Raw genomic sequence first — 24,565 nt, 5'->3', positions numbered from 1 at the left:
CATTGCAGTCAGTAACGGGGTGGCGAGGTGGAGGTGGGGGCGCTGGAAGGGCCCATCAGATTGTAGAGTGACTTGCTGAAGTTATCACTTGAAATCCAGCCCAGTAGCAAGGGGACATAAAGTTGTGGCATAACAAGCAGTCTGAAGTATTTGTACACTATGTCTCCAACAGTGAGAGTCCCTACGTAGGACCCCAGAGTGTCTCCTGTGTATGATTTGGATGTGCTTGCTGGGTCGTACTTTAAGGGATAGTTGTTTAGCAGAATTGGGGTGGATAAAGCTCTCAGTGCTCCCACTATTGAATAAACAGTTGATATCGTGCCGGTTTACCTGGACATCCATCATGGACCTGGCGAGTTTGTGCGAGGCCCCCTGGTTCAGGATGATGGAGGCTAGTATGGATACATTTTCCTACTCTGATGGTTGCTCCCGTGCCTGAGATGGCTGCCCTCAACCCCAATGTGGCCAGCCTTGACCGCTTGAAGGTACTGTATGCCTGGGAAGATGGCATTTGGCATGCAGACCAAAATGGCACACATGGCATCGCTGGAGTGCAGGGAAAATGGCGCTGAATGCATTACGCAGAGTCCACACACTGCGCTGCTCGACCTTGCTGATGGTTTGGACTGGAAAACTTTGGCGTAATGCCCATTTTTCTGTCACCTGGAGCAAACTGCATCCTTGGCATGGCAACATTTCCTCGGATGCTGATCCTGCCTGCAAAAGTAGCACTACTCTGAGATGATGTAGGGGCCAGTCATTCACAGGACAGGATGACGCCCCATCCCAGGAGAGTGGCACCTAACCAGCCGTGTAGTCTTCTGAGTTCTGGAGGGCCACCTCCCATGTCTCTGTAAGTTCAACCACCCTTTGGAAATTGAGTACATTTTGCTACAATAGCTGTTACCGTATGTACCCAGACCGGATACCAGCCATGTTTGTGATGAGATCCTCTGTGATCTGGGCAGCCGAGGCAGCCTTACAGTCACACGCCCTCCACAAGATCTGGAGGGCCTGCAGGTATTCTGCAGTCATCTCACCAGGTCATTGTTTTCTGGTGGCAAGGAGATGCCTGGGGTAGACTTCATTAACCTTCCTGCAATACTGGCCCTTGAAAGTCTTCATAGCTGCTTGGTATGAGCTGGCATCACTGATCAATGGGAACATGTGGGGCCCAACACATGAGAGGAGTAGACTCAATTGGTTAGCATATGAGGTGATGGCATCAGCGGACACCACCCAAACATTTTCGAAGCAGCGTTGCCACAGTTTGAACATGTTAAGGACATCCTGTGACCAGGGGTTGATGTCAACCTTCTCAGGTTTCTTGTACTGTTCCATGCTTTCTTTTTGAAAATTTTAATTAACAAAATTGATGTACCATCAATAATCACAAAAGGCTGATATTGTGAAACTATCAGGCTTTTATTAACTAAAGACAGGAACTACCATCAACCTCATCAACTGATTGAAGCAAAGAGAAAAGGGAACATGCAAGGGGCTATGGGTAGGATCCGTCTTGGGAGACGTGTCCAGCCTGCAGCTGCTAATCATGGCACAACAGTGGTTTACCACACACACATCCCCCCCCTCATCACCATATGGGACCCCAAACAAACCTTCCAAGTAACATTTAACTTGTGTATCTGCAAGAGTCATCTACTGCATCAAGTGTTCCCATTGTGGTCTCCTCTATATCGAATAGACTGGATTCAGACTGGGAGCACCTTCGCTCTGTCCGCAACAATGGCGGGGATCTCCTTATGGCCAACTATTTCAATTTGGCACCCCACTCCCATCCCAACATGTCTATCCTTAGCCTCATCCACTGCCAATCCAAAGGAGCTGACTTTTTTTAAAATCCTGCAACTGCAGGTCTGGGCCCAAGATTTTGGTTCCTATGTTCGGCAGCAGCCTCGAGGGGTTTCACACTCTGGAGAAGCTGAGGACTGGTGCAGGGCACCAGCAAATGGGGACACCAACACCCATTTGAGAAGGAGAAGCAGAGGAGATGAGCCATGAGATGGTAACCACTGCAATGGACCCGTGAGGGGCTTTGCGGCTGAAGAACACATAGGCTGCAGGCTGCTGGCAACTGTGGTCAAGGGACTGGAGACTGGCTCGAGACTTGGTATCGGAACCAACATACAAGAGGGTGCCAAGGCTGCTGGGGCTTCCTGATCACGATTGATGTTCAGATCTGGAGCTCAGGCTGCTGATGGTTTGGACTGGCTGCAGAGTTGCAGGAGTGCTGGAGGTGAATGCACAGACCCTCTGGGAGGGGACTCTAATTTGGTTCTCTTTTGGCAGACTAAAGCAAATTTTGTGTAATATTGCACTTGTTTTATTTCATGACATTAAGAAAATGTTTAATCTTGAATGTATCACTGAATATGCTCTGATTTCCATGAGGCAATTGCCTCGTCTTGCTCTCTTCGCCATCTCTCTGGCTCCTCTTGCTCTCCACCCCCTTCTCTCTCCATTTAGAGAACTAACCCCTCCCTATCACTTCTCTGCTTTTTCTTTTGTGCCCTCCCACTCTTGCCTGTGACCCTGTGCTCTTCTCCCACCCCTCCAGGTGCCTGCCTGCTTTTTTGGCTCAGACCTTGATGAAGGCCTCAGGTCTGAAACATAGGTTATGTATTTTTTATCTTTGTTACATGAAAATGGCTGCATGACAATAACGTTTTGACTCCTTGCTGCCAGAGTGTGTCCAAAACCACTGGAAATCCATTTCATATCAAAATAGGTCTTCCTTGTTCCACTTGCTACGTTTTTTCACAGAAATCAATCTCCTTTTTCCAAGCCATTATTGAAATTTGACCACGATTTTTCACAATTTTGGAACTGACAAAATTCTCAATTTGTCCTTAAGATCGAATTTGCTGCCTTAGCATTTGAAGATTTTTTTATAAATAACAGTGACGTGTATTTGAGTCGGAGATCTACTGTGACTAGGGATGATAAAATCATGTTCACAATTTGAATGTGCAAGTCAATGAAAAATATTTATTTTTGAATATTTTAAGGACTTTTGCCTGGCTTCTATTGGAGGATAGGTAAATCTGATGATACACTGGTAACATAGAATTAAACTCTGTAAAAATGGATATTTGTGTGCTTTTGCTCTTGTAAATTTCATAAGTCTTGTGTTTACCGACAGATTCTTTTTTCACAAGATGGCAAATACAGTTAATTTTGACAAGATAGAAGCAGGTGATTTGACAGATCATGTCAAAATGAGCTAGGTCTTTGTTGGAAATTCCAAAACTAAGCCCAGTCACTGCTCTTTCTCTCAAGTTTGAACTTTGTTTATGAATTTTCAAGATCAAGAAATAAAACAGAAAATGTAATATTACTTGACATTTCCTTTAGTCTGCCATAAGGCAGACAAAGCATTGCCATTATGTTGCCTGACACCACTTACAGCAAGAGAAAGAAAAGCAAAGAGGCTCCCTTCAGGGTCAATGAATGCCTGGGGATTCACTTCTGCCACCCCCCCCCCCTACATTATCTGCAGGCCTATAGACCCTTGTTCATGCTGTTGGCAACCCGAGCTCCAGATCCAAACCTCCGACATGAGCAGGAAACCTTCAGCACCCAAGGCCCTTCAAGAGCCCTTCTTGCCCTCTTGAATCCCATTTCTGATACCTGGTTCCAAAGAGCTAGTCTCCAGCAGCATGCAGCCTGTGTGGGTTCTTCTGCCACTGAGACTGGTCCACTGCCGCAGTCACTGTCCTGTTGGGTTGTCTCCTTTGCTTCTTCTCAATGGGGTCTTTCTCCCTGTTTTAGGTGCCCTGTGCCATTCAAATGCTCCCCCAGAGTCAGCAACCCCTTGAGGCCACTGCCAGCACAAGCGCCACCATCTTGGGCACAAACCCCACGGTAGCAAGATTTTAAAAAAAAGCACCATCACTCCTTTAAGAGGCCATTTAAAGGGTGTACAGAGCTGTCCCCTTTGGATCTGGCTGTTGGACCCTGTGAAGAATCACTATGTCTCTGCTCGACAATCTCCCCAGGTCCGCAGCTCTATTTTGAAATGTTCCTCTTCAAAATATCCTACACTCTGTGTGACTCATTCATTTCTAGTTTGCAAAATCATTCTTTGTCGAAAATACCTAAATTTCTTTCCTTCCTCTATAAAGACACACTTTTATTCTTCTCATCAGTTTTCCACTATTGCTTTCTTATACAAGAAGTGTCACAAATCTGGTTTGGTTTTCAATCCCTCCAAATTGTTGCATAAGGATTAGTGTTTTACAAGCCCAAGATTTGTTACATTTACAACATTTTCTATACATCATTCACCTTGTAATGCAAGATGCAGCTCAATGTATTCCTGTCAAGAGCTGGGGTAAGATGGGTCAACATTACTGGATATGTAAAGTATCAATTCTAAATGATTAACTTATGTTCTTTTTTCCTGTGCTTTGAGTTTCCCTGGTTGCTTAGCAGAGGGATGCTTCCCCTCTTTGATGTGGGGCACTTCTGTTACTTGAACAACTTCATGGACAACTATAATTTCCGCATTTATTTTGGAGTAGTATAATGGCTTAGCAAAGCTACAGGCATTTGAACTGTCTCACCACTTTCTGCCTATTAACTTAATTATTGGAAATGACAGTCAGTGCTCATCTAAAAGTGAAGGACATTTGGTGTTAAAGCTGCATGTAATCAAAAATAAATCAGATGTTGCTTGTTTGTTGAGGACCTGGTGTTGTTGAAATGATAATGCCATCAGTTTCTGCCAGTGAACCATGAAGAAGATGTCATGCCAAAACTCAGATTGTTATTAGCGTACTTCTTGCCTATGCTTCTCCGGATTTCTGGATGATCATCAGTCATAATGCAAAACATTTCCTCTAACTCCCTACTGCCAATTTTCCTGATATCCACTAGCTGTAAAATATAGTTTTGGGAAAGCTTTCATTTGACAAATGGATTACACATCCAACTATGCCCATTTAACCACGACTTGATGCATTTTTATCAGTAGACGGTATGTCAGTGTTCTTTTCTCTGACATTTCACTTAATTTCAATGACCAATTACATTTGCTTTTCATGGAATCTTTCCAGCTGTTTTGTGAGCTGATAGATTAAGCTTCAGGAATTGCACCACATGAATGTAAGCAATGGTAGCTCAACAATGATTTCACATCTGTACCTTAAGTTCACACCATGTCAGCTGGAAACATTGTTGCTGACTTGGTGCATCTTGCTTTCTACTTTAGAAGTGTTTATTAGAGTCTTTAGCCCCTTTCATACTGGCGAACTATTAAATTAGCAGTTCAATTAACTATTTTAAAATACCGATAGAGCCATTCACACTGGATCAATGTTAACGGGTTCTCTGAACCCTTTCACATTCACCACCCAGCATTGCAGAACAAAGGGGCACCTATCCTCCAGTGGTGACATCCTGCATACCCCCTGTCCCATTCACCCTGAGCGAACTGGTATGCCAAATCAAAATTATATCGGCGATGATATAACCTTCCCAGGCAGTTCATCCCTGGGAGGTTTGATCCTGCATGCCAGTTCACGAACGTTCACACTGGCATGTTTCGGTAGATTGGCAGTTAATTATTGGGTTAAAGTTCCAATGTGAAAGGAGCTATAGAGTAGTTCTGCACAGAAGTTGGCCCTTCAGCCCACCAGGTCCATGCTGACCTTGTTTCCCATCTAAAGGTAGCATTCGAGTGGATGGGCCTTTCATTCCACATCCTCAAGGCAGAGGTCCTTCATCAATCTTCTCACCACACAGTCTTCATCAAAAGAGGATGGTGGTAAGTCCCAAGAAAATGTGAGCGACTTCCCAGATCTGAGGCAAACTTACAACAAAGGGAGACGTTGGTGATGAAATTTTCCACCCCTTCAATGCAGCAGAATAGCATTAGGTCGAGTGAGGAAACATTGTTCAAAATCAAGATCTCATGCCCACCATAAAACGCATGGTCATTCAGTTCATTTCATCCTCTCCTTGGGGGTTTTGCAAATGTTTTATTCATTTCTCTTTCCAAACTTATCGCTGAATAAACTTTTCCACACTGCCTCCCTCCCCTCTGCCCCGCCCCACCACCATTCTGGTGATGTCGGACATTCCAGGTCATTATCGACAATCGAGGAAATAGTTCAGACTGAAATTTTAAACATTAGTAAGAATTGCATCGAAGTAGAACATTGCTTTAAGATTTCATCTACAATAATAGTGAGAATGTCTAATTATCTATTTCTGCCCTATTTGTCTCTGGAAAGAATCATTTAATGCCATGCCAGAGCTTTGTAATCACTTCCCGCCCCTGTAATTGATGCAGTTTTAAAGGTGAGGTAATCATAACTAATGAAGTAGCTTTTCCTATTTCTGAGTATTGTGCACCTCAGAAAAATCTTTTGTCCCTCCAAATAGAAACCTATCATGCGAATTGAACTTCATAGATTGCTTGATATTGCTTGAAAGATAATTTTTTTGAAGGATTAATTCCTTGTAGCAGTGGAAATGAAAGATGACTCTGGACAATTGCAAATGAAGAGCTCATTCCTTTCTTTGATGTTGCAATAAACAGGCTTGAGCTGACCTCTGAATTGCAGGTAAGCAGCTCATGGAACCAAAGTTGGATAACATAATCTGATATAATAACTTTGGTTAACAGAACTCTATCAGCCTCAAAGCTGCAGTTTCTCCAAGACTATCCATTAAATCCTTGTGGCCACCTCTTCAAGTGATCATATTTATCAGACACAGCTAATCCTGTACATATGCAAATTGACTCTGATCAATTTAAAATTTTCAAGACAGTCATTTTATTCCTAACCTATGAGTTCTCAGCATCAGATTTTATGCTAAATAGTCCACAATTGTATGCTTTCAACTCTCATCTTTCCTAAATATTTCAGTGATTTCTCCCCGCCCCCACCTTTCCCAAACCAATGGAAAAGAGTTCAGAGAATATTATAAACATATATGTAATTTCCACAGTCAAAAATCTCAGATGGAAGTCATCTTGCTGTGGAGATATGTCACTTTTTAGTGCCATTGTTTTTGTTCATAATGTGATTTATCTGACATGCATTCTGAGCACTGTGGAAAATAACATAAAATTAAGAAGGATAAAGATAGGGTAGGTCAGCAGGAATTTTTTCCCATATCAGAGATTGATAAAACTGGAGGATATAGATTTACATTAAGGGGAAGAAAGAGGGGATATGAAGGACATCTTCTTCATCCAGGGCTGAAGGGTCTATTTCCATGCTGCGTGATTTTGTGACTGGTGAGAATTGGAAGAATGAGAGATTAAATATTTTATGACTTCCACAAGGAAAACAAAATTCAAGGTCTAACACACAAGTCAAGTCTGATCAAATTGCAAGTTATTCAATAATGCATTTCATAACCGCAAACATAAGTTTGACTTGCACAAGTAGGACTGATAGACCAGTTATATCATTGCACAGAGGATCAAGGAGGGATGAAGGTAAAAAATTGAACTATTAAAAGTGACAGAGCATTTGAGAAGTTAAATTTGCAGAAATTTATCCAGCTAACCATTGAGAAGACTACTTGTGAAGTCTGTCACAAATTGATGTTCCTTGCCACTCTTCCTGGAACTATGTCAAACTGAACCAGATCATTCACAACTTCTGGTGTCGTAATTTCCACCTTATTATGCTTTGAAATGTCTGCACTTTTAATTATCTGTGTCCTTGGTGAGGATGTTGTATGGAGTTTGGCCTTTCAAAAAAAAAGACTTGCCAAAGATGAAATGTAATGAGGGATCACCTTTCTCAGATGGTGGGTCTGCTGTATGAAGAGGAATGGGATTAACTAGGTTTACATCAACAAGAATTTAGAAGAGAGAGAGGGGATCAAATGGAAGGTTTCCAAATTCTACAGGATTAGCATATTGTACATGGGTCTCTCTGTTGCTTTGCCTTTCCATTTATATGATGAAGTCCTGCAGCCCTCTAATCATTTGGGATGTCTGCCTCTGCCAGCTTTGGCCACTTCACTTTTCAGAAATTATTTCCTTTGTTAATGGCATCTATGCTTTCAGTTAAAAAAAAAACCCTGGAATTCATTTCCAAACTCTCTAATTCACTACCTCCTTCCATAGAACATTACAGCACAGAAACAGGCCTCTTTGGCCCTTCGCATCTGTGACAAATCTTTTTTTGTCTAGTCTCACTGACCTGCACCCAGTCCATAGCCCTCCATACTTCTCCCATCCATGTACCTGTCAAAATTCCTCTTAAATGTTAAAATTGAGCCCATATTCACCACTTCAGCTGGATGCTCATTCCACACTCTCACCACTCCCTGTGTGAAGATGTTCCCTCCTCATGTTGCCCCTAAACTTTTCCCCTTTCACTCTTAACCCATGCCCTCTGGTTTTTATCTCACATACCCTCAGTGTAAAAAAGCATTAACTCTGGCTATTCCACTCATAATTTTAAATAAAGGTTGGACCTCTTTAATCTGGTGACACTGAGACCTGGCCATTGCCATAATACAGAAAATGCTGGAAAACAGAAATTAACCATTTAGGGATCGCCCTATGTAAACTTATCAAAATTAGAACAAAGCTTAAAACAAGAAATAATAATGTGGTGTGGCATAGTTAGTGTAGTGGTTAGCGCCAGATATTGGGACTGTGGTTCAAGTCCCTCGCTATCTGTAAGGAGTTTGTACTAATGGCAGCAGATTCAAACATGCCAGACCATGGGAATTGCCAGACCACAGAGCGATGAATAAGAGAGGTACAACCTGTAACTCTATCAAATGTCTCCTTATTCTTCTATGGTTCGGGGAATTAAGTCCTAACCTGTTTGACCTTGCCCTGTAACTCACAGTTCCTGAAATCTGGGCAACATCCTAGTAAATCTTCTCTGCAGTCTTTCTATCTTATTGATATCTTTCCTGTAATTAGGTGGTAAAATCTGCACACAATACTCCAAATTTGGCTTCACCAATATCTTATATAATTTTAACATAGCATCCCAACTCCTATGTCAATACTTTGATTTATGAAGGTCAATATGCCAAAAGCTTTCTTTACAACCCTATGCACCTGTGACACCACTTTTAGGGAACTATGTATCTGTATTCCCAGATCTCTGTTCTACCACATTCCTCTGTGCCCTACCATTTACTGTGTACGTCCTTTCTTGATTTGTCCTTCCAAAATGCAATGCCTCACGCTTGTCTGCATTAAATTCCATCTACCATTTTTCAGCCCATATTTCATATGTCCAGCTGGTCCAGATCCTTCTGCAAGCTTTAAAAGCCTTCTTCACTGTCCACAGCACCTCTAATCTGAGTGTCATCTGCAAACTTGCAGATTTAATTTACCACATTATCATCCAGATCATTGATATGGATGACAAACAACAGTGGTCCCAGCACCGATTTCTGAGGCACACCACTAGTCACTGTGCGAATTCATGTGCCAAACCACACTCGAAGATCATCTGCATTTCCTACATTACTCCTTGCATTGAAATAGATGCACTGGAGAACATTTCCCCCCCATTCAATACATTGATTTCTAACGGTACATGCAATTTTCACATCATCTTTTCCTCTATCTGGTCTGGCCCTCTGATTCAATTTCCCCTGCAAATATAGTTTATACCCACCAGAGCTGCACTAGTAAACCTTCCTGCAAAGATATTAGTCCCCTTCCAGTTCAGATGCAAACCATCCCATAGGAACAGATCCCACATTCCCTGGAAGAGACCCCAATGATCAAGAAACCTGAGGTCCTCCCTCCTGCACCAAGTGTTTAGCTACATGAGAAGCTGCATTATCCTCTTATTTCTAACCTCAATAGCACATGGCATGGGTAGCAATCCTGAGATCACAACCCTGGGGGTCCTGTCCTTCAACCTCATGCTTAACTCCCTGAATTCGCCTTACAGGGCCTCTTCACCATTCCTACCCACATCATTCGTCCCTACATGGATGCCATGAACTTGATCTGAGATTTCTCAGACTCTGGCATCAGGGAGGCAACATACCATATGGAATACCCGATCTCTTCCACAGAATCTCTTATCTGTCCCCCTAACTATGGAATCCCCTATCATTACAGCTCGCCTCTTCTCCTACCTTCCCTTCTTAGCCACAGGACCAGACTCTGTGCCAGAGACATGATCTCTGTGACTTGTCCCTGATAGGTTTCCTTCAAAATTATCCACTTGTTACTGAGTGGAATGGCCAAAGGGGTGCCCTGATCTGCCAGTCTGTTCCCTTTCCCTCTCCTGACTGTCACCCATCTACCCTCCTCCTGCCTCCTAAGTATTTAAGTGTCCCTTTAACTCCTGTTTATCATCTTCTTTGCCTCCCAAATGATCTGGAGTTCATCCAACTCCAACTCCAATTCCTTAACTCAGCTTGTCAGGAGCTGGAACTGGATGCACTTCTCTCACATGAAGTTGATAGGGATACTGCTGGCTTCCCTGATGACCCACATTTTGCCAGAGGAGCATTCGCCTGCCTTGGCTGCCATTCCCACTGCCAAACCTGCCTTTACCTGTGCATACCTGCTGAATCCTTTCTGTTTCTCAAATAGGGTGGCCCTTTCTGAGTTCAACTCCGCCTATCCTCACCTCTTACCTGTTCTCACCGAAGCCTGTTGAGCCAAAGCATTACCACTCTGACACAGACGATGACCATTCCCACCTTTATATTCAACTGTTGAGCTTGATTGCCCAATCAACTGCTATCACGGAGTCTCTCCTTTTTCAACCCCTTTGTCTTCAACTGTTGAATTTGATTCCTTCTTTAAGACTTCCTGAAATATCTTTATTTGTGCAATATTTTACTCATCTTCCCGAATACCTTTTTACGTGCCTTGTGCACATTAAAACAGCTATGAAATGTAGAGGAACAATTTACAATGTTCATATCACAATGTTGTTGCTGTTGTTATTGGTCAGGAATTCCTTTCGGAATTTATTATAAATAGCCAAAAAATGATAGGAAGATTAAGAAAGATAAGAGTAGAAAATTTAGACCAAAAAGAACAGAGCTGCAATAGTGAGTTGCTGTAGTGAAGTATTCTATACTGAGGTAATGTTAGACATTGATGTACATGTTGTGGGATCACTGTACACATTACCAAATCAATGTATAAGCAGGGAAGCCAACATACAAGCTGTGGAGTCTAGTGCGAGACTGACTCCTCCAGGCTTGCATGCTAGGCTTATATACATCACTACTTCTGTCACAAGAACAGGAAGTGACATTATCAGTGATGTCATCAGCTCAGATAAAAACCTGTCTTGGATGCAGGTCAATTTCCTCAATTTTCCACAGTACGTCTGCTTCACTTGTAAGTGAGTTGCCACGTCTTTAATTAGTTTTCCTTCCCTTTTCCTTACTTCTGATGTGAATGTACACTTCCATGAATTCTTGTAGCTACTTGGTATCTTTACCACTCAGCTTTCTTTCCCTTACTGCTGAGCTACTACAATTCTAATGAGCATGGTTCCACCTTCATTCATTGTCCATACATTTAAGCGCATCTCTGAAGTTAGTCCAGGGCCATGGAATTTTGAGATGAGGAACTTCATCGGTATGCTTGAAATGACAACAAAGGTAACAGGTTCTTTAGGTCCAGGAAAATAACATCTATCCATTATACTGTTGTAGGAACTATTAATGAATCCCTTGATACATTCGGTCCACCATGTGCTCTGAATGAAGGGAATATTTTGCGACATGCTTTGTGCTAACTTAAAATGTGAAAATGCACTTCAGCAGTACAAAAGATCCACAATCAGCATGTCACTATCTAATTATACATATGCAATGAATGTGGCTAGAGTAACCCCTGACTGCTCAAAATTATAATAGAAGTAATATGGAATTGACCTTTCCAAGTACACACTATAACTGTCATGTAATGATGAGAGAGATGTACTAAAAAGCCTTCCTTTTCATGAGTTAAACATAAAAATATTTTCTTTTTCTTCCAGGATTACACCCTGACAATGTACTTCCAGCAGTCCTGGAGAGACAAAAGGCTATCTTACTCTGGAATACCCCTGAACCTCACTTTAGACAACAGGGTGGCTGATCAGCTTTGGGTTCCCGACACCTATTTCATCAATGATAAGAAGTCATTTGTACATGGTGTTACAGTGAAGAATCGTATGATTCGCCTGCACCCAGATGGTACAGTCCTCTATAGTTTGAGGTTTGTATGAAACATACTTACATATTTTATTGATAGGGGCTGGGAGAAAAGGCTATATACTTATGTTCTGCCATGCCAATATGTCTTAATAAGACGTACTTTAAATTATCTTTCTCCTGCATTTCAAGTTAAAGTTCAAGTGAATTGTCACATGTACAAAGATGGCATTGTTTTTTTCAAGCAGACTGGTAGACTCCTCATGCATAGTACAAAACTACAAAAATGCAGAGTTACAGAGATCAGATGGCACAAAGCAAAGGCAATGTAATTCAATGATTTGGGGTTATGCAAGAGTTTGATGACAGCAGGAAAGAAACTGTTCTTGAATTTTGTCATGTGTAATATTTTACTTGTGACACTTCTTCCTGACAGGAAGGAGTTGAAGAAAGTATGGTGAACGTGGGATCAGTCGTCTAGTATGTTGGCTGCTTTTCCAAGGTAGTGGCTGTTGGAGATAGAATCGAAGGCAGGGACAGGGGGCGTGTGTGACCTGAGATATGTTCACAACCCTCTGCAGTTTCTTGCAAACTTGGGAGGGTAGTTCCTGAATCACAAAGTGGTACAACCCGAGAGGATGTTTTTAATGGCATAGCTTGGCACAGAAGTTGTTGAGGGATGTTGGTGATATGCCAAATTTCCCCAGGCTCCTGAGGAAGTGGAGACACTGTTGTGCTTACATGGCCACTGCATCAACATGGGTGGACCAGGACAATTCACTCTAGGCATTTACAGAGAGGAATTTAAAGCTATCTACTATATCCACCTCAGTAACTTTGACATTGACCAAGGAGTAAGCATTGCCCTTCCTCCTAAAGTATTTTACTAGCTCTTTGGTCTTGCTGACATTGAGGGAGAGGTTGTTGTATTGGGACCAAACCACTAGTCCCTCAATCTCTTTCTCTACTTGGCTTTGTCATTCGGAGGACATTGGGATCATCTGCAAAATTAATAGATGGAGTTTCCACATAGTCATGGTTGTACAGAGAGTGCAGTAGAAGACTGAGTGCGCAGCCTGGCAGGGCCCTGGTATTGAGAATGAGCACGGAGGAGGAGCTGTCACCAATCTTCACTCATTGTGGCCCATGGGAAAGAAAGTCATGGATCCAATTGCAGAGAGAGACGCTGAAACCAAGGTCACGTAGCTTGGGGATCCTGATTTCCCAGATCACTTTCTTTCAATTACTGCTTGTAAGAGAGCATGAATGCCCTCCCAAGCTGGTGCTAAATCAATTCTTCAGCTGGATCAGCAGGCAAAGTACAGTTGGCCCTATCGCCAGCCTTGGGAAAGCATCCGATCCCCCTCAGTGGTACGTGAGACATGGAGGGCGAAAATCTTGCTTCATTTTATTCAATTCCAGCTTTTAATAACTATATTTAAGGGGTCAGTACTGGGGCTCTTTCTTTTTATGTTGGATATTAATGATTTGGATTATCGAATGAATGTCTTTGTGGCCAAGTTTGCAAATGTTCCAAAAGTAGGTGGAGGAGCCGGTTGTGGAGAGGTAACACGGAGGTTGCAGAAGGATTGAGACAGATTAGGAGAATAGGCAGAGAAGTGGCAAATGAAGTATAATGTTGGAAAGTTTACGGACATGCAGTTTGGTAGAAAAAATAAACAGGCAGACTATTTTTTAAATGGGGAAAATATTTGAAATACCCACAAACTAAGAGACCTATCTCCCCTTGCAGGATAGCCTGAAGGTAAAATTGCATGTTGAGGCAGTAGTGAAGAAAGCAATGTTTACACTCATTTGAAGAAGAATAGATGTTCAGGCTTTATAAGGCGCTGGTGAGACCTCACTTAGTGTATTGTGAGCAGTTTTGGGGTCCTCAGTAAAGAAAAGATGTGCTGACTTTGGAGAGGGTTCAAAGAAAGTTCACTAGGATAAATCTGAGAATGAAGGGATTATCATATGATGAGGTCTGACAGCTCTTGACCTATATTCATTGGAATTTAGGAGATTGAGAGGGGATCTCATTGAAACATTTCAAATGTTGAAAGGTGTGGACAGAGTAAATGCAGAAATGAAGAAAGCAAATTTAAGTTCTTGGGAGTCATTATCTTGGAGGATCCTTCCTGGACCCAACACACCAATGACATCGTGAAGAAATCACTTAGTGCCTCTACGTCCTCAGGAGATTGCAGAGGTTTGGTATGACACTGGCAAATTTCTACAGATTTGTGATGGAAAATGTGCTAACCAGCTGCATCACGGTGTGGTATGGGGACACCAATAATTCTGCGCATAAAGCCCTCCAATAGGTCGTCGACACACCCCATGACATCACAGGCAAAACCCTTCCCACTATCAAGAACATCTACAAAGAATGCTGCCATCAAAGAGAAGCAGCAATCAAGAATCCACACCACCCAGCACACATTCTGTTCTCGCTGCTGCCATCAGGAAAGAGCTATAGGTGTCACAAGACTCATACATCTAGGTTCAGGAACAGCTGCTACCTTCCTCAATAACAAACTCAATCAGATACTCATTTAAGGACTCTTGTGCACTTTATTGATTTTATTTTTTATTCTCTCTGTATTGAACAGTTATTTTATTTGCATTCATTATATGTTTACAGTTCTTTATTTGTTTACATGTTCACACTATGTACTTTTTTTGTTCTACCAATAATTGGTAATTCTGCTGCACCCACAGGAAAAAAGAATCAGTATGTTGTCAGTATGTACTCTGACAATACATATGAAATCTGAATCCTCTGGAGGGAGAGTCAGCAAAAGGGTGGTAAATCTGTGGAATTTGTTGCCACAGGCAGTTGTGGAGGACAGGTCATGGGATATATTTAAGAAAGAGATACATAGGTTCTTGATTAGCCAGGGCATCAAAAGTTATAGTGATTAGTTATAAGGCTGATTGGTGGAAGAAGCTGAGTATTACTATAAAAGTAAGGGACTGCGTAGAGGGGTAGTCATTGAGGGAGTGGTCATCATCAGAGTGGACTGAGTCAGAGGGGACTCAGAATGATAAGGCTTTGGCTCAACAGGCTTCGGTGAGAACAGGAAAGAGGCAAGGAAGAGGAAGAGTTGAAGTAAGAAATGGCCACTCTTTTCAAGGAACAAAAAGGATTCAGCAGTTAGACACAGGTAGGGACAGGTTTTAGACACAGGTAGGGGCAGGTTTTAGATATCAGATATTTTGTTCCTCTCATCATAAACAGTGAGAATGGCAACCAAGGTAGGGGGATGTTCCCCTTGCAAAATGTGAGTTGTCAGGGAAGCCAGCAGTATCCCTGACAACTTCATCTGAGAGAAGTGCATCCAGCTGCAGCTCCTGACAAGCTGAGTTAAGGAATTGGAGCTGGAGTTGGAAGAACTCTGGATTATTCAGGAGGTAGAGGAGGTGATAGAAAAGAGTTACAGCAGTGGTTCTCAAACTTTTTCTTTCCACTCACTTACCACTTCAAGTAATCCCTATGCCGTAGGTGCTCTGTGATTAATAAGGGATTGCTTAAGGTAATAGGTGAGTGGGAAGGGAAGGTTAAGAATCATTGCTCTAGACCCAATTGTTACTGAAATACTTTGCTGAGAAAAATTGTCATTGGCCCATTTCCTTTGGAGTTTTGAAACCATGCACATAACGAGTCAATTAGGTACGATTAAAACAGTTTACAAACTTTTTCTTTCCACTCATATACCAACTTAAGAAATCCCTTACTAATCACAGAGCACCTATGGCTTACAGAATGCTTAAATTGGTATACGAGTAGAAAGAAAAAGATTGTGGACCATTGAGTTACAGGAACATTCACACCAAGGAGGCAGGAGGAGGGTAGATGGTGACAGTCAGGGGAGGGAAAGGGAACAGAAAGGCAATGCAGGGCACCCCTGTGGCTTTTCCCCTCAGTAACAAGTACAATAAATTATTTTGGATACTGTTGGGGGTAGTGAAACCTACCTGGGCCAAGCCACAGTGATCAGGTCTCTGGCACAGAGTCTGAACCTGTGGCTAAGATGGGAAGGGAGGAGAAGAGCTGTAGTGATAGGGGATTCCATAGTTAGGGGGACAGATAAGAGGTCTGTGGAAGAGATCGAGTATCCCAGATGATATGTTCCCTTGCTGATGCCAGGGTGTGAGATAGCTCAGATCAAGTTCACAGCATTCTTAGGAGGGAGAATAATGATCCAGATGTTGTGGTCCATGTAGGGATCAATGATGTGGGTAGGAAAGGTGAGGAGGTCCTTCAAGAAGAGTTCAAGTAGTTAGGCATTAGGTTGAAGTACAGGACCTCGAGATAGTGATTTCAGGAATACCAACTGTGCCATGGGCTAGTGATGTTAGCAATAGGATGGTGCAACTTAACACGTAGCTAAAGACAATGTGCATAGGGGCAGGCTTCAGGTTTCCGGGTCACTGGGCTCTGTTCCAGGGAAGGTGGGACCTCTTCTGATGCGACGGTTTGCATCTGAACGAGAAGGGGACTAATATCCTTGTGGGAAGGTTAGCTAGTGCTGCTCCAGTGGATTTAAATTAGATTTTCAGGGGGGTGGGGGGGAACCAGAGTGCCAAAGCAAATAGAGGAGTGGAGAAGGAAAAACATGATGTGAAAATTACATGCCCTGTTGGAAGTCAACAGGTTGTGTGTGGTGGAAATTTTCTAAAGTGCATCTATTTCAATGCAAGGAATATTGTCGAAAAGGCAGGCGAGCTTAGATCATATATTGGCATTGTGGCCATGATTGAAACTTGGCTGCAGGAGGGGCAGGACTGGCAGCTCAATGTTCTGGGCTTCCATTGTTTTAGATGTGAGAGAATGGAGGGAGGGGGGTGGGATGAAAGGAGAAGGACTGCCAATACTCGCCAGGGAAAATATCACCACTGTGCTCAGGCAGCACAGACCAGAACTGAGTTACAGGGAAAAGTTAAACAGGGTTAGACTTTATTCCTTGGAGCGTAGAAGAATGAGGGGAGATTTAATGGAGGTATTTAAAATTATGAGGGCTTTTTCCTCTGAGGTAGGTGAGATACAAACCAGAGGACATGGGTTAAGAGTGAAAGGGAAAATGTTTAGGGTGAACATCTTCACACAGAGAGAGGCAGGAGTGTGGAACGAGCTGTCAGATGAAGTGCTGAATGCAGGCTCAATTTTAACATTTAAGAAGAATCTGGACAGGTACATGGATGGGAGAGTTATGGAGGGCTATGGACTGGGTACAGGTCAGTCGGACGAGGCCAGGAAAAATGGTTCAGCACAGACTAGAAGGGCCAAAAGGAGTTGTTTCTGTGTTGTAATGTTCTGTGGTTCTATGGAAAAGGTCGGACAGTGTGGCAGAGTGGGAAAATGGATAAGATCATGAATAAATATTAGGGTAGATATTAGGGCAGGATTGTCTATTTCTGCTCCTGTCTTATGATATTTCTTTAATTTTGGTCAATGTACTTAGTTGTACAGGTAGTGTAAATAGATAAGTGTGTACAATTCAACATGAAGTGAATGAATGTACATTGGAGATATATGAATCCTTGTGATGACTGTGTTGATATTTCAGAGCAATGATAGATATTTAGATGTTGCATGGATACTTAGACCGTGGTCTAACTCCCCTTGTTTTACAGAATTTAGTCACTTCTGTTTGATGTGGCATTCATGACGCCATCTGATCTCTTGGCCTGAGACTAAATATTTCATCATATTCAGTTGCTCTCCCAGGCTCTGCCAGGGAGTCGAGTAATGGTGATAAATTGTTTGGCATGCTGAAATAAAGATAGCGTTCACCTTTGTTCCTTGGAATAATAGCTCCATTAAACAGAAATATTGTACCATAGTTTTCAAAGGAAACAGTTTTTAAAGTTAAGTCAAAGTTATTTTTGAGCCTTTTATTTTTGAAGAAAATTTATATATATAATTTATTGATGTTCGTTGATGTTATCACCCAGTTGAATTAGGTTGATTTTTCTCAGTATTTCCAGTTATGCCTAATCATACAAAGAGATTTGGGTTTCAATGAAATAATTCTCAGTCAATTTCTTTGTAGAAGTTTTTGAAAAACCAAGAGTTTCAATTTCCAAATGCTAATCTTAACAAACAGACTTGCAAATCTCAGAGTGATGAAGGCCAGAGAGAGCTTCATAACTGAATTCTGCTGTGTGATTTGGTAGCAGATTGCAGTAAATGGCTTACATTAACATCAAAGTTCAATTCAAGCTTTATTCAAATAATGAAAAAGAGAACATTGGGATATAATAACAATCAATGTGAACTACCAGTAGGTGATTTCATTTTCAGGATGAAGCTACAATTATTTTAACCACAGTCAATCTTTCCACATGTAATGGGGGCAGAGTGGCCAATGGCCTTCAAAGTTATGGAGGCTCTTGATCACCTACTTGTCCTGAAAGAACAGTCTATGGTTTGGAGAATTTAATAATAGGAAATGATAAGGCATCTTTAAACCTTCCCACTAGGCCCTATTTGTTTTAATAGGCTGCCTATTTCTCTAATCAGCTCTACTATTTTCTAAGACATTTTGCTTTTTAAAGGCTAAAGTTAAAAAACTGATTACAGTCATTCCCAACTGAACTAACTCAGAAATGTAGTTATATAGATGCTGCAGTTTTCATACATATCCATCACTAATTTTTTAGAACAACCCATGATAAGACCATCGCTCTGAGGTTTTTTGACATTAATTATCCATTAAAAAACAAAACATTTTTAAACTATTTCAATCAATTAATCATTAAACCGTAATGTAGAATCCCATGACAAGAAACATCTATCAGTAAATCACTTGCAAGATAGTCATTCCTTTTAAAAAAAACAATATGCATTTATTAGAAAAGCCAAATTGTATTAAAGTGTTAATCAAGAGCACTTATTCATTTCACAGCTATAAATCTGCACCATTTCCAACCCTGTGAATCCACATAATGTCAAAGACTAACAGTGATAACTCTCCTAGTCAGGTTAACAAGCTGCAGCTTCAAAGCCTGTATTCTTCAGGCTGATAGACCATAATAATTTCATTTATTAAAGCATCAAATAATCATTATTCTACTGTAAGAACTTATTCATGGAACACTCTTCAGCTGCCAATATGACAACATGACCAAATTGTAACATCATTTAATAAGGCTCTTCAATTCTCCCTTTAACTACTAGCTCTTCCACCTCCTTCACATTCGCTCCCAACTAGAGCTTATGTTTCAAATCCTGCTGGGTGCTCTCGTTGAGGAGTCTGATTCATCACTTTGCAGTTGGCTGATTTAAATACCAAGATTATTCAGAATTCGTTTAGAGTTCAGCACCAAGATTCCAGAAGATTTCTCCTTAATTTTGATAGATTCACTTGAAAATAATGAAAGTGTAATTATCAGTTTATATCCTAGTCTTAAATTGTACTTACAAATATTTCAGTTCCTACTCTTCTGTTCAATCCCTAGTTATCAAGTCATAGAGTCATATAGCATACAACATGCCCTTTGGCCCTGCTTATACTGGAACTCAAGCAAATGTCAAATCATTACATTATAATTAATCACCTAGCTGATTCATTTCATAGAGCCAAATAGGATTTCTAGTCAAGAAATTTATTAAGGCAGAGTAGATGGTTAATGGTAGGATACTTAACAGTGTGGATGAACAGAGGAACTTTGGGGTCCAAATCCATAGATCTCTGAAGATAGCTGTGTAGGTTGATAGGATAAGTAAAGAATGTTGTGCTTTATTAGTCAGGGAATTGAGTTCAGGAATTGTGAGGTAATGTTGTAGCTCTATAAATCTCTGGTAAGATCACACTTGGAATATTGTGTTCATTTCTGGCCACCTCATTACAGGACAGATGTGGAAGCTATGGAGAGGGTGCAGAAGAGATTTACCAGGATGTTTCCTGGATTGAAAACTATGTCATATGATACAAAGTTATTAGAGGTAGGGATTTCTCTTTGGGGTGAAGAAGGATGAACGTGAGTTAATAAAGGTCTACAAGATTATGACGAGCATAGATTGGGTGGACAGCCTGCACCTTTTTCCCAAGGCAGGAGTAGCAAACACCAGAGGACATCTGTTCAAAGTGAAGGGAGGAAAGTTTAGGGAGACATCAGGGGTAAGTTTTTTTTTACACCAAGAGTTGTGGGTGCCTAGAATGCATTGTCAGGGTTGGTGGTGGAGGCTGGAACAATAGAGGTATTTAAGACACTCTTAGACAGACACATGGATGAAAGAAAAAATGAGGGTTATGAGGTAGGGAGGGTTTAGTTTTTTTTTTGGTAGATATATATATAGGTCGGCACAACATCATGAAATGAAAGGCCTATACTCTGTTGTAATGTTCTATGGTCTATGTTTTAAATGTGATAGCCAAAGAAAATGATAAATCTATAGGTTATAGTCAGGTAGGTGATTTATTTTGCTAAACTCTGCTGTATCAAGCTGCTCGACATGCTCAGGTGTCTTTAATTCTTTGACATCTATCTGTAATGCTAGCAATTTACACTGATGTCCTCTACACTCAAACACAAACTTACCTGCCTCTGTCATTCCTTTAAATGTCACCAACGAGCATCTTTTCTCAGATTAACAATCCCGCAGCCATGTGGCAAAAGTGAAAAGAATATTAGCTGAAAGAACAAAATGTTATGAAATGAAGTTGCACCATAATAAATTCATACCTTTGCAAAGGGTAGCACCCCGGATTGAAGGTTAATATCAATGGCACTTAACCAGTGAAGGAAAAAGTGGAGGCCATCACCACTGTGGCAAAGCTTGAAAATGTCACAGAGCTTTGTAGCTCATAAATCTTGGGAAGATTTCCATATTCATTTCAATACAATGGACATGTTGAATTTGGCATCAAAATATGGTGTGGGTGCATGATAAGCCATAAGATAGATGATTAGCAAGGAAAACCTAAAACTCCTCAGTTTAGACACCAAAATGTTTCAATAGGTGAAGCAAAGGTCAGAATTTGATGGCCTGCCAACCCAAGACTAAGACAAGCAACAAAATCAATTTCCGCAGCAATTTGAAATGTCAACAGAAAGAAGGAATTCACAGATGGAAGCCTCATTCAGACAGTGAGAAAATAGGACTGAACAGATCTCTGCCACAAGCAGTAACGAAAGTAAATGGGGGAGACTCCAGTTAAGGTATTGAATAAGAACCAATATATTGGCATGTGAATCGTTACTGCACAGGCTGTTTAATCAAGTGTTGAGACACTAACACCAATAAATTCAGTTGCACTCTGTTGACGGAGAGCACTAAAAAGTGATGGAAGCCTTTCAAGAGGTTTTGGATATTTAGGCAAATGGACCATATGCTGCAAGACAATGGACAACAAATATATGTATAACTACCATCATTGTACGAAATATTGAACTCAGGATGACTAAAATGACAAAGGACTGGCTAACACAGCCCAAGCTACGTTGGAAGAATGTTCTCAGCAGTGACATTTCAAAGTAAGTCACAGCTTAGCATATTGTTGTCAGGATATGATGACATATTCAAGGACATTTACACGGGATCACTGGGTACATTCCCACACTTGCATCAGGACAGATTTAAATCTGAAATAAAAACAGAAACTGTTAAAAACACTCAATGGGCTAAGAAGCATCTGTGGAAAAAGAAACAGCGTTAACACTTCAGGTCAAAGATTCTCTTTATGTGTCTTCCAGCAAATGCTATGTTTTAAGTTTCAAGTACAAATTTGGTCTGTTGCAAGTGTAAGGTAAAACATCATGAGATGGGAATGTGTAAGGAGTTACCCTGTACAGGGCTGTAACAAGATGTGAATGCATCCTTGTACTTACAAGATAAGAGAGACATTGATGGATTGAGAGGCAGGAAGCTAGCAGGGAAAGGATAGCAACAGTTTTAGTCATTGGACAAGTAATGATATGATGATGTTCTAAGCACGTATCCAAGGGTATAAAAAATCACCATTTTGCTGATAACGGCAGAATGCATTCTCCGACTAACATGGTTAGTTGCAAGTGTTACAATCCGGTAATAAAGAACAAAGAACCCTGATTTCGACTCAGTCTGGTGTTTGTCTCACTCATTCATGAACAAGGCAGACCTAACACAAGCCCAGATCATGTGCCGAATGAGTCAATTTGAGAAAGAACCCAGACAGGCAGGAGAAAAATTGTGTGCTTGTGAGTGGACCATGTAAATAATGTCAGTCAAGATGGTGCCATTATGAATAAAGCCGCATTGAAAACAAAGCTATAGGCAATGGACCACATCAAGACTCACTAGACAAGACTTGTAGGCATAGTTAGCATTATGCAAGGAATAGATAATGGCTGTGTAACCACGATGTCTTAGTCAGCGGTGTACCCCCGATATAATTGATGCTGGGGACTCAGCAATGATAATATTGAATTTCAAGGGTAGGTGACTTGTGAAATGCAATAGTTTTGATTTCAAGTGGATCAGCCAACAGATCAATCATAAAAGTTAAGGAAGCTCAAAAGAAAGAAATGTTACAGGAATATTCAAAGCTCAGCTGGAAACATTGCTTGGCCAATTACTTGTTGAATATCAGAATAACTTTGCAAACTCCCTAGAGTGTACCCAGCACAATCTCATTAAAAGGGAATTCATTAGCTTTCAACAACCAGTTATAGATTTGAACAGTTCAAAAACATAATTTTGACAGTAAATCAGAAGGCACACAGTTTCAGTACAATTATGAGCTCCCATTTCATTTTTAGAGTGACTGTCACTTGAAGAGTTAACAAATTGAGAGCGAGGATAAGCTGCGACCATTCACAACTATGGAGAGAACTGAGTCGATAACAATCAGGTACAGACTGTTCCCAAAGTTTATCCTCTGGAGAAAGCAAAGGAGTATTTGTTGCTTTTATCCAGGCACAGATGTGGAGAGACATGTGAGTGAATCATTAAAAGGAACAACAACATTTTAAGGAAGGGCACTTTCAAGCAGCAGCTGTCTGAAGAACCATTGTGCTGGAGTGGCTCTGTGTGTTAGTAAACCATTTGTTGTTCCTCCCTGTCAGGGAAAGTTTTAATCCCCACTGTGATCCCTGGTCATTTTGAAGGGGAATTATTAAATCCCACTGTGACCAAAGGAAAGGTCACTTTGGCTAACCCGTATTTGGGTATTGGAAGCAGGAGAAGTACTGCATTTGGATCATGAACATTGTGATGGTTATTTTTGATTGACCCACATCTGGGTTCTGAAAGTATTGTGAAAGTCATGAGTTTCAGTTCCTTTACAAAAGGAAAAGGGGAGTTGTGACCACCTCTTGTCTGAAAGGACACTTGCTCTGAAAATAACTCAACAAAGTTTTTTGAGTTTTTGGCATTTGGTCAGTCAGTCATTCGCTTCTCCAGCATTTTGAGTTTTTATTCCTACCTCATTCATAATCACTTCTTTGCCTCAGTTTAAGAGTTTTCCTGTCAACACTGGTTTAACCATATAACCATATAACCACTTACAGCACAGAACAGGCCAGTTCAGCCCTACTAGTCCATGCAGTAGCAAGTCCCCACCCTCCTAGTCCCACTGACCAGCACCCGGTCCATACCCCTCTAGTCCCCTCCTATCTATGTAACGATCCAGTCTTTCCTTAAATGTAACCAATGATCCCGCCTCGACCACGTCTGCCGGAAGCTCATTCCACATCCCCACCACTCTCTGCATAAAGAAATTTCCCCTCATGTTCCCCTTATAATTTTCCCCCTTCAATCTTAAACCATGTCCTCTAGTTTGAATCTCCCCCTTTCTTAATTGAAAAAGCCTATCCACATTTACTCTGTCTGTCACTTTTAAAATCTTAATCACCTCTATCAAGTCCCCTCTCAATCTTCTACACTCCAGAGAAAAAAGCCCCAGTCTGCACAACCTTTCCCTGTAACTCAGACCCTGAAATCCTGTCAACATTCTCGTGAACCTTCTCTGCACTCTCTCTATTTTGTTTATATCTTTCCTATAATTTGGTGACCAAAACTGCACACAGTACTCCAAATTTGGCCTCACCAATGCCTTGTACAATTTCATCATAACCTCCCTACTCATGAATTCAATACTCCGATTTATGAAGGCCAACATTCTAAATGCCTTCTTCACCACACCATCTACCTGAGTATCAGCCTTGAGGGTACTATTTCTTTCTTTTCTTTGGCTTGGCTTCGCGGACGAAGATTTATGGAGGGGGTAAATGTCCACGTCAGCTGCAGGCTCATTTGTGGCAGACAAGTCCGATGCGGGACAGGCAGACACAGTTGCAGCGGTTGCATGGGAATATTGATTGGTTGGTTGGGGTTGGGTGTTGGGTTTTTCCTCCTTTGCCTTTTGTCAGTGAGGTGGGCTCTGCGGTCTTCTTCAAAGGAGGTTGCTGCCCGCCAAACTGTGAGGCGCCAAGATGCACG

General features: G+C 41.4%; 1 protein-coding gene across 5 annotated transcripts in view; it reads left to right on the top strand.

Annotated features, from left to right (window-relative positions):
• The first annotated feature begins 11,263 nt into the window (after positions 1–11,263).
• LOC138757450 (gamma-aminobutyric acid receptor subunit beta-1-like) overlaps positions 11,264–24,565 on the top strand; it is a 136,907-nt gene continuing 123,605 nt past the window's right edge. Inside the window, exons 1-2 of one of the 5 annotated variants that reach the window (XM_069924740.1) lie at positions 11,264–11,336; positions 11,979–12,199. In XM_069924740.1, coding sequence (XP_069780841.1) covers positions 11,994–12,199 — 206 coding nt within the window. In that variant the 5' untranslated portion in view covers positions 11,264–11,336; positions 11,979–11,993. The other 4 variants (XM_069924739.1, XM_069924738.1, XM_069924742.1 and 1 more) reach the window with 4 other exon arrangements.

This window comes from Narcine bancroftii, chromosome 3 (genome assembly GCF_036971445.1).
Source record: "Narcine bancroftii isolate sNarBan1 chromosome 3, sNarBan1.hap1, whole genome shotgun sequence".
NCBI lineage: Eukaryota > Metazoa > Chordata > Chondrichthyes > Torpediniformes > Narcinidae > Narcine > Narcine bancroftii.
The sequence above is the reverse complement of the archived record's forward strand: the minus strand, read 5'-3'. Positions and strand labels throughout refer to the sequence as shown.